The 11,106-nt window shown below is 37.6% G+C and overlaps 1 protein-coding gene across 1 annotated transcript in view; it reads right to left on the bottom strand.

Annotated features, from left to right (window-relative positions):
- The window catches only part of LRRIQ4 (leucine rich repeats and IQ motif containing 4), a 382,762-nt gene extending 373,685 nt beyond the window's left edge, over positions 1 to 9,077 (bottom strand). The window contains exon 1 of the mRNA XM_044070079.1: positions 7,438 to 9,077. Within this exon, the coding sequence (XP_043926014.1) occupies positions 7,438 to 8,523 (1,086 nt within the window). The 5' untranslated portion in view covers positions 8,524 to 9,077. The remainder of the gene's footprint in view (positions 1 to 7,437) is intronic.
- Between the last annotated feature and the right edge of the window lie 2,029 nt (positions 9,078 to 11,106).

An 11,106-nucleotide genomic window follows, 5' to 3' on the forward strand; every position in this document is an offset into this window, starting at 1 on the left:
CCCTAACTGAGAAAAGCCGAAAAGACAAACATTTATTGCAGGACACATGTCCTGAGATTACAGTTAAAGTATTTCTTAACTTTTCTTTAATACTTACAAAACAACTGCTTGTATGCATCTGAAACGCCTAAATGTTATATGGGATACTGTAAGCAACTCAAATGCTACAAGAAAGAGGTTTACTAACTGTGGTTAGACCACTGTAAAAATCAAAACTATCTGTAATTGGTTCAGGTAATTGTCTTCATGCTTGTAAGAGCAGTCCCTTTTCAATGGAGAATCACCCCACATCAGCAGCAGCTGTGTGATCACTGCGAGCTCATTAGAACTGCTGCCTTGATAACGAAAAAGTACCCAATTTAGCAAACAGACATAAACAGTCCAAAATGACTGTCTGTGGATTTTGTAAATGCTGTAAATACATAAAGGATGGCCCTTATGTTACAGTAGAGAATTATGAAAAAACTTTTAACATGTCCAGGAACATGTAACTACACCACCAGAATGGTAGTGTATTTAGCTTCCTATGCATCCTGCCCAGCCTTCTATGTAGGAAAAACTAACAGAATGCTCAAGGATACTGAGAAAACAAGGAATGCCACCATCCAAAGGTCTCCAAAAGAAAAAGCAAAACAAGATCCACAGAATAGCACAATTGGAGACCACAACGATGAAATGGAAAAACGTATAATTTTTAATAAAACAAAACAAGCACTTTCACGTGTATCCAACACGCTTCTTCAGGTTTAACATTGTTAATCAACAGAGGTTCTTATATACATTCATTAATCAACTAATTCATGAATTAACCAATAAATTAAATGAACTGCTGAAACTAATTAAAGCAGCATAGTGGAGCAGTGTCTCTTATAATTTGAGGTCAAATAAAACCAACTCAAACACACAGTTCACTCGATTTTTAAAACATAGACACCATATCGGAGAAGGCTCTCACAAAATAACTGCAATCAAGCTAAAAATAAAAATAAAATGAAATGAAAAGAAATAAAATATAAAGCATGAAAACATATAACTGTGAAATAATGTAAAATATGAAATAACCTAGGGATGAGCTGTATACTGTGCAATGTCTATTGATAACAGAAAACATGTATAAACATGTGTCAATGCTAAAAAGCACACATAATATTGGGGGATGTAGGGGCGTAGCCCTTACCTATTTCAAATGTTTTAAACCATAGACATGTATATTGACAAGTGCTATGAACAACTCTTTCCACAAGACAATATAAACTCACACTATGTGGGGGCTGTGCCCCCCATGCTCCCCCTTACTTTATATTCTAACTCCAGGATCGCACTACAGTGGGGAAAAGGCCATATATTACTTTTGACAAAATGGGTTTCGACCAAGTGAGTTTTCAGTGAAGTGAGCTTTCAGTCAAGTGTGCTTAGTGAAGTCAGTTTCAACCAAATGTGTTTTCAACCAAACAACATAGACCCATATATATATCTATATGGGTCTACTTCATATGATAGAAAGTTCATTGGGGGATGTGGGGGCCGTAGCCCCCACATAGTTTAGGGAAATATTGTTTTCTGCAAAGAGTTATTGATTGCAGTTATAAGTATCCATGTGTATGGTTTAAAATGTATGAAGTATGTTGGCGGCTACGCCCCCCCCCCACACACACACACACACCCCCTAACTATATATACTAACTCCGGGATTGCACTACAGTGGGGAAAAGGGCATAATCCTTTTAATTTCATGCTTCAGTGTTATGAGTTTCAGTCAAATGGGTTTTCAGTGTTTTGAACTGTCTCAGTCAAATGAATTTCTATCAAATGAACTTTCTATCATATGAAGTAGACCCATATATATATATATATATATATATATATAAATGTGGTGTGTGTATACATATATGTATGTATAATGTATGTGTGTGTGTGTGTGTGTGTGTGTATTTTATATATATATATATATATATATATATATATATATATATATATATATATATGTGTGTGTGTGTGAGTGTGTATGTATATATAGGGAGCTTTTCTCCCCAAGACTCTGTTGATAAGGAGCAGTTACCCAACCCTGACAATCCCAGTTAACTATCAATAAATAAACATAAATAATTACTCTTTTTGTGGGACTTTCTTTCTGCATCTTCTGCTTTCCTGATCAACATCTAAATTATCAAAAGCTATGTGTTGTAGCCCATATTTTATGTACTTTGCAATGCTTTGCCTATTATTCAATCTGCCCCTTCTATAAAGCCTGTATTGTACTAGCACCACTTATTTGTTTGTTAGGTGGTTGGTTTGGTTTTGCTTGTTTTCATGTTTATTTTGTCAATCAGGTAGGTGGTTTTGTTCAGAGACCCTGTTTAGCCATGACCCAAGTCAGTATAGTAGTTACAGTATTAGTAACATATGCTAATACAAAGTTATACGGAAGGAAAAGAATAAAAAGTTGTAAGAAATCCCCACCTCTCTACCTCAAGATCACACTGAAACATGCCAGCATGGAATTTTAGAACATTATTAGAAAATATAAAGCAGGGTATAAACTTAAGGTCACTAGAGATACCAAAGGAAGCTACAAACCTTTCTGTCAGGAAATTAAAGAATAATGTTCAGTAATGCACTAAGTTCATCCATAATAATATCACACATTCCAATCACAAGCACATAGCCAAAATAACAAAAGATAAATTTAGTGATTTAACCACATCTAGCCACAGTATTACACCCATGAATCCTTAAAATTTAGTTTCCCCATGTAATCGTATTTGAATAAGTCTTAGAATCCCTGTCAAAGTCTAAAAATAATGTTTCTGTGAGATTTATACCATACCAGGCTGCTAGCTGAGCCCGAATTTAAACTGCTCATCCTCAGTGTATCCATGGGATTTGTGCCTGATGTGTGGGGAATAGGCACTGTGATTCTTCTACACAAGACCCAGATAATTATATGGCCTTCAGCCTCACCAGCCTTATCTGCAAAGCCCTGAAATGTATCACAGTAGAACTCATTTACTCAGATATAGGTAACTTAGCTGATCTAGACCCCACTCAGTTTGGTTTGGTGAAGAACAGGTCCTGTACCATGAACCTAATAATGTTACAGAGGTTGTGAACAGGGGCCCCTCTATGCACACTACTCATCTTGACCTGTTGACCTAGTGGTAATTTTTTTATATTAGAACACACCAGAATGCACAGCAGCAAGCACCACCTCTAGTGTGACATGGGCCAACATTATGATGTCAGACCTTTTAATTTACAAGAAACAAATGTTTGCGTTAATCAAGTTTTTTTTTTTTTTCATGCTCCCATCCCCCAAAAGGGCTGCAAACCTCATAAAACTATGCAAAGCAAGGTAGCTGCAGCCCCCTTGCTGGATGCATGTGCAAAGCCCATTATAGTTTCAATTTACTTTACTTTGTGTAATTTAACCTTCTTAAACATTTTAACATTTCAAAACGTAAAGCAGAAAAACTATTTAAAAAAACAAAGCGGCAAACACTTAACTGACAGCCCCATGGGGATGTCAGTCAAGTTGGCACTGCCCACACCTGCCCAACGTATGATGGTGTGTCCCAAAATTAACAATTGCCGATTTTGGTCAAGGCTTTTGACAATATCTCCTGTGCTGTAGCAAGCACTACCTCCAGTGTGATGAGAGTTGTGAAGCTGCTGCAAGGACACACCTCTCAACCTTCCCTGGTTTTGCCTCATGTTTTCTGCCTGTCCCTCATAAGTCACCTAGTGTTTTGATTTCCTGGTAAATTGCCTTGACTTGCAGTCAGTCATTAATGTCAGCAATGTCAAACACATATTTCTCAACTATACAGATTTTTGCTTCATATTTCTGATCTGTTCTTTCTGGCAAATTAAAATGAGTGACATTTGAGTTTCAGACTTCATTCATATCCCTAAGGAAAATGCATGCTAAAGCAGAATCTTTTAATTTAACAACTTATTAAGTTTATAATAGCATTAATTAAAATCCATCCCTAATTATAGGTCATTCCTTCTCCGTTATTTTTTTTATTTGAATAATAAATGTTTTCGGCTTTGCCCAAATTTCTTGCACTAAGAGGTTTAGAGGTATAGTTGGACATAAAGTACACATTAACTTCTTAACTGAAATGAGAGTGAATTAAAATTATTGATCTAATTAGAGTGCTGGGCTGGCACACTTAACTGACATTTCCATTGGGATGTCAATCAAGTCAGCACTGCCCACACATGCATGAAATACGACAGTGTGTCTATATGTAAACAATCTCTAAATAATTAACCAAACAATATAAACCCAGACATTGTCCACTGGATTGCAAACTGGCAACCCAACTGATCCCAAGTAGAGAAAATTGCCAATGTTTTCTCGGAGTGTAAAATTGTAACTAGTGAGGCAATATATGGATCAGTGCTTGGATCTCTCCTGTTTAGCTTTTTTTTCTGCAGGCATCCAAGCCAATATCCTTAAACTGTGGTTGACCCAGTTTGATGATGACTGCAACCTGGACACTGATCTCTATTTATCCATGGATACTAAGCTGTTCCAAAAAGAGCTGAATATGCACATACCTGGTATAACAAAAATGGTCTCAACCTAAATGCAAAAAAAGGGCTGCATAGTGTTCAGCAAAAGAGCTGTTCCCACCTCATATGTTATAAATTGTACTCCTCTTCAAACAGATGCAGTCACAAGAGACCTGGATATTTATGTAGACAACTTTCTCTCATTCAGTAGTCATGTTTCCACCACAGTCGGGAAATCTTTCTACTTGTCTCAATTAATTTCCAAAGGAATATCTTCAATATCCAAAGAAGTCACCGTACCACTGTAGTCGGCCTTTGTTAGATACATCACTGAATACAATGACCTATTTGATACGTACAAATTCAAAGATATCAATCAAATGGAAAAGCCCCAACAATTTTTAACCAACAAAATTAAAGGCCTTAAATCCTTCAATTATTCTGACAGATTAGCATAGCTCTCATTGTACTCAGTAACCTGGCAGCTGCCCTAAGGTGATCTGTGTCTTGCTTTCCAAGATATGAAAGATCCAATCCTATTTGGCCTCTTACTTCTGTACAAAACCAATAGCTTTGCAGACACCCATGCTAGATACTTAAATTTACACTAACAAATAAACAAGATTTTCTGAAAAGATAGGATCCTAATTCATCTTATTCCCAGCCTATGGAATACGATACCGTGGCAGGTCAAGCAAAGTACTACTTTATCTTCCTTTATGCTCAGACTTGATAACTGGATGGACAGACATAAATTTACACCAGGGTTGTCATGTATGGCCCTACTTGATTTGGGAGGTGGGCACTGTTAACACCATCCTACTTCGCACAGGTGTGGGCAGAGCCTACTTGTGACAAGAACTTTTAAGTGTGTCTGCTTAAAAGCATACATGGCTAGACCTTGTATGGTCCCCTGTGATCACTTGCCTAGTATTGTCCCTATACAATTGCAAACACATGACATAGGCAGAAAAAATATATAGTAATAAAACTTTGCATCTGCATCCCACTTTGTCTCCCCTGTGGTCCCCTTTTCTGTTTTGCCTTTATTACGTGTGCATTATTAAAATAATAGTGTATGTAGCTGGCTTATGTTATTACCCAGTCTCCTTGCACTGCACAGCATATCACATTCACCCACCCCCCTACAGATTCTCTACAGTCTTGACATTGTTAATGTAGACGGTATTTCGTATCATTCTGGATTTTAAATATAATCTCTGTACTACTCCCGTTCCAATACATTTTAAAGGAATGTTAAATTTAATGGAGTTCTGCACCACTTCTGCCTTCTGTACCAACTTCTCAATGTTATTATTATTGTTGTTATTGTCATTATTATTGTTATTTTTATCATTTTCTCAGCTCACAACCAAAACCAGAACATCATCCTTACTATTGCAAAGCAGTTTGTTAAGTGGATATCTAGGAATGTCACAAAACATACTACCCTACAAAACAGGTAGCTGTATGGTCTTTTATATCACAACATCTGCTTTTCCCTAATGATAGAAAATATGTTTCCACATGCCAGTGACACAAATTATATCGCACCATCTGAAGCAGACTTCGTAAGTATTTGCCTCCAGAGTCATTTCTGGTACTGTTTCGACTACAGGGTCCTTCCCTTTCATTATTTTCTCTGGTACCTCACATTACTGAGTCCCCAGCAGAAGAACGTTATTTGACCCCTGTCCACCTCCGTAATGCATCTTTAAGAGCAGTGGACAGGGAACACTGAGGACCAAAACACATCCACAGAAGTGTAGTGTGAAGCTGTCCCAACATACCTCTGCAATTGTTTATAGTAAAACTCACCATCCTACTTCACGCAGGTGTGGGCGGAGGTTACATGTTTGCCGTCCCGATGGGATTGTCAGTGAAGTGTTTTGCACGTTTCTAAATTATTATTCTAATTTTGTACTTTTTTTCAACATTAAACAGTTTAAGGTTAAATTATAAAATTTTAAATTCTTAATGTTAGGCATTACAAATGTAATGTCAGTAAAAAAAAAAAAATGGCCATGCACATCCAGCAAGGGGGCTGCTATGCATATTTCACTGTGCTATACACAGTTTTAAGTGCCTTGCTTGGTGGGGTGCAGGAGGTGAAAGCCTCACAATGGATGTTACGCTGTCTATTTTTTACATTTAATTTTCTTAAGAGAGACAATTGAAAAATAGGTCTGAGAGCATAAAAATACCTGGGGAAGTGCTTGTTACTGTGAAAACTGGTGTGTCCTATTATAAACAGTCTCCCATGCCTCAATGTTCTTGGTGGCCTCCAAACCTAATCAGAGTAAGTCTTGGGGAGACAGGAGTGGGAGTTCGATTCTACATTCAAAGAGAAGCACTGGGGTCAGCTGCACAGGAGAAAAAAATTGAAGACAGAAAACTGACAGAATATGTTCAGATGACTCATGGCAACAGCTAGTTTAAGTACAACAGTACTAAACTCTCCCAGGAAGATACCCAGATGTCATCTCTAAAACGGCTTGTCATGACATCATAACAAGATAATACAGAGTTTTTAATGATCATTTAGAACTGTAGGCAGCCTTTTCAATGTGCAATACAACTTTAAGCAGCTGGTTTATATGCGGCATTTTAAATGTGTGATTTATTTCCTAACCCTCTTTTTATTAAACTGAAGTAAAATGGTGGTGGGGGGTAACGGCTCCCTTAAGCATATATGTAACACAAAATTATACATAGTGTTATTTAATTTATTAAAGTTAATAGAATACAGTGAAAAAGATTTAAATAGTCATTAAACTATCCATATCAACTAGACAATTCTGTCCTGACAATTCAGAACTACAGGGTATAATACTTGTTCCGTGTGACTTCCTGGAGAGCAAAGCAAGAAGATTGCTACTACATAAACATAATTAAATAAAAAGCAGAACACAGTACCTTGTGTATTCTGTTATCATCCAAAGACAACATCTGCAGATTTAACAAGGAACAAATCTCTGCTGGAAAATAATGCAAACAATTTTGACTAAGATCTAGGAACTGAATTTTTCCTAAGTTTATAAAATTAGACGGCATTGTTTTTATCCCAGTATTTTGCAGGTAAAGAACTTGCAGAGAGGTCACCTTGCAAAGCTGAAGTGGAAATACACGGAGGTCATTATGTGAAAGCCCCAGCTCTTTTAGGTAGGCAAGCTGTGCTATGCTTTGAGGTAAATCCTGTAAAGAATTACCGGCCACGTCAAGCACGATTAGTTGTTCACAACTGCTCAGGGAATTTGGAAGTGACTGCAACCTATTGAAGGCTAGGTATAACTTTTCCAATTTTTGTAGGCATGCGATCTCCTTCGGTAATACTCTAAGTGAGTTTCCTTCCATATCTAAAACTTCTAACTCTGAAAGTTGACAGAGTTCTAGAGGAAATGATTCAAATTTATTTTTCTGCAGGTAAATTTCTTTCAGTTTTACCAAATTGATAATCTCTTTAGGTAGACTTCTGAGTTTGTTCCCAGAAAGTCCAAGCAACTCCAGATGAATAAGCTTTTTGCAAAATTCAGCTGGAAACTCTTCCAGCTGTGTATTATACAGCCTGAGTTCCTGAATATTGTGCAGGGCGCTAATGACTTCTATCGAGTTACTGCAGCCTATTGGATTATTACTTAAATCTAAACGTACTAAAGTTGTCAGCTCCCCAAGCTCCTCGCATAACGAGTCTATGCAATTATCATTTAAGTATAACACCTTCAGATTCCTCAAAAATTTTATTTCTTCAGGAATATTGTGTATTGCATTTTTTTCCATGTGTAATTCTTCCACGTCCCGTAAAGATGTTATTTGTGTTGCAGGAAAGTTGGTCAAAACTTGCTGTGCGAAATCTGCAAAAAGTAGACGGTCTCCAGGATGCACAAGTGTTGAAGGTACCGCCTGAAGATCATTATCCTGGCTCACATGTACTGTCCGTGACACCCGTAATGCAGTGTCTACATAAAAAGAAGTTACTGCTTCAGAGAATCTTACGTTTGGCATTTTAATAGAGAATCGGATGACCCCAAAGTGAAGCAAATGCTGCAACTTAGTGCAGAGTAAACCAAACTGAATACACGAATAAACCAAAGTAGAACTTTAGGACATCTGATTGCATGGCTTGAAGTTGAATACGTTCCACAATATGATGATAGTTCTTCCAGATTCCTTAAAACGTTCACTTATTTCACCAGGAAGCCTTTCAGCTTCTCACAGATACTCAAATCTCATCATTCTGCTCTGAGGGGCATATACCCCATGGGAACAATTTACAATAAATAGCTGATCTTCCGAGAGGTGGAGCGTTGCCATAGAGAGCACGACAACGCTGTAGCAATCCAATGGACGCGTGGCTTTCAGCTCCATAAAACTATTCTTTGAAAGTCGCAGTAGAAACATGTGTCAAAATGCTGTCGAACCTTTTCTCTACTTTGCTTGGCGCTTTGAACTGTCATTTCAAGAATACGAAAACACTATCTCTTATAATGTGGCGCAAATGGGCAAAATGTGGAAAACTTACTAACGCTTTTAAATAGGAAGCTGACAGAATCATAAAAGGGTAGCGATAAAATAGAACACTGGACTGAAATAGTGTCTGCGTGACGGTTGAAATCTTAAAGCAGAAGCGTAACTGTGTACATACGCTCGGCTCGCCTTGCATTTTTAAATTAAATCAAGATCTCAAACACAGGATTTCGCAGTCAGCCATACCTCTCAAGTGTACCTCATTTGGGATCTTAAAAAGTTAATGTTCCTCAAAGTTCCCTTTTGAAAGGATCTGACACACACTCAGTGTTAGGAATTTTTAACTGATATCCATCTTGAATAGAAATGACTCGTATTAAGTCATTAAACGATCTTTTTATAAGTAAGCATATTTTAACCATCCTATGACCTTCCTAGTTGAAGCTGTTAGTAATTTTTTAGTATGTGTTTCACATTTTGCCCATTTGTTCTACATTATGAGAGCTAGTGTTCCTCATTTTGGAGATGGAAGATTGAGAACTATGCAGTCAGTTATTTAACTTCAGAAAATGTATCAGCATTGATAGTAATATTTTAAAAAGTGCCCCTGATTATTTCTGTATTTGCGTCTGATACTCTCCGCACTATGCCTGTGGTGAATTTAGTATGACTGTACTTCACTGACACAGGAACAAGTTATAGGGTTGCCAGATTTCTTTGTGGCTAAAACCGGACTAAGGTCACGCTCCTCGCATCACCCATAACTCCACCCATCCCCACCCACTCTCCCATCAATGCCACGCCTATTCTGTGACATCACTGTGATATCAGCTGATGGGAACGCCCTCTTTTTCTGTTCCAGATGCCTGCTTTCAGCCAATTTACTATGCTTTCCTGTAAAAAAAGCATAGTAAATCAGCCAATTGTAACAACACTGATAGTCTGTTTCTTTTTGTGAAACAAGAAAAATGGAGTTTGTACAGTGTTTTCCCACAATAAACAAGACATGCTGGAGGGATAGGTTCCTGTCCCAGAGACTCCCCATACTTTGGAACAGACTGCCCATTTATGTCAAGCAGAGCACCTCATTAGCCCTCTTTAGGAAAAATCTTGACGCTTGGATGGGAGATAAGAAATACACCCTGGGGATCACTTCTGTGGCTCTGCTCAACAGAGACACAGGAAAATAATTTTGGGTGGTGAAAGCCAGGGAATCTTTACGGCTAGGCTTTTACAGGCCTTAGGGCCGATAGCCTAGTACCTACTTATGAACACCTTAATATAGGAAAGATGTTGACAGTGCTCTGAAATCAAGAGAAAAATAACTTCAGGTTCTTCAGTATCACTGTTATAATTAACCTTCTGCAGCAGATAACAAAGTACTATTTGGGAAGCCAAGTAACTGCTTCAAAAGCTGTAACATATCTTGCCAAACAGTTCTCAGTTTCAGAATCTCCAGAATCAGTAATAGAGGCAAAATAATAATTATTGTAAATTATATTTCTGGTTTTAAAAGTTGGGACAATAACAGTACTTCAAAGGATACACATTTTCTCAATTAAAACAACTCTGTGACTTTGGTGACTACCATTATGGGTTGACTATAAATCATCACCTCATTTCACAAAATTACAGAATACAGAAGGGATAAATCAAAAATTTGAGGTATAATATGACACTTAACATCTTTAACAGCTGAGAGGTACACACTCGCACTTCAACACAAACAGCAGCCAGAAGCAAAGTGGACCTTGAATCATCAGCTTCAAAAGTGGTTAGATACTTTGTGCTTCCATACTTTTTTAAAGCTGGTATTACAATAGAGCAGCTTCCAGTTCTGTGTGTGTTTTTAGTTAGTTTGGTTACATATGCTGTGAGTGTGGGCACGTGAAGTCACAGAATACTGCAGGTAAGGGTGATTTACCCTCTCCTGGATTGTTGTGATCTTGAGAGTTAGAAAATATAAAGGGGTATAATAGTTGCAGGGGGGGTTGTCCCTCTGCAAAACATTTATTTTTGTTTTGAGGGATCGGGAGTTGAAACCAATGCAGTTGTTTTTGCAGGGGGGGACACTTGTTCTTATTTTGATGGATTGGGAGATGATGTTTGTTTTTAATGCAT

The sequence above is a fragment of the Protopterus annectens genome, chromosome 4.part1 (genome assembly GCF_019279795.1).
Source record: "Protopterus annectens isolate FY-2018-M chromosome 4.part1, PAN1.0, whole genome shotgun sequence".
In the NCBI taxonomy this organism is placed as follows: Eukaryota; Metazoa; Chordata; order Ceratodontiformes; family Protopteridae; genus Protopterus; species Protopterus annectens.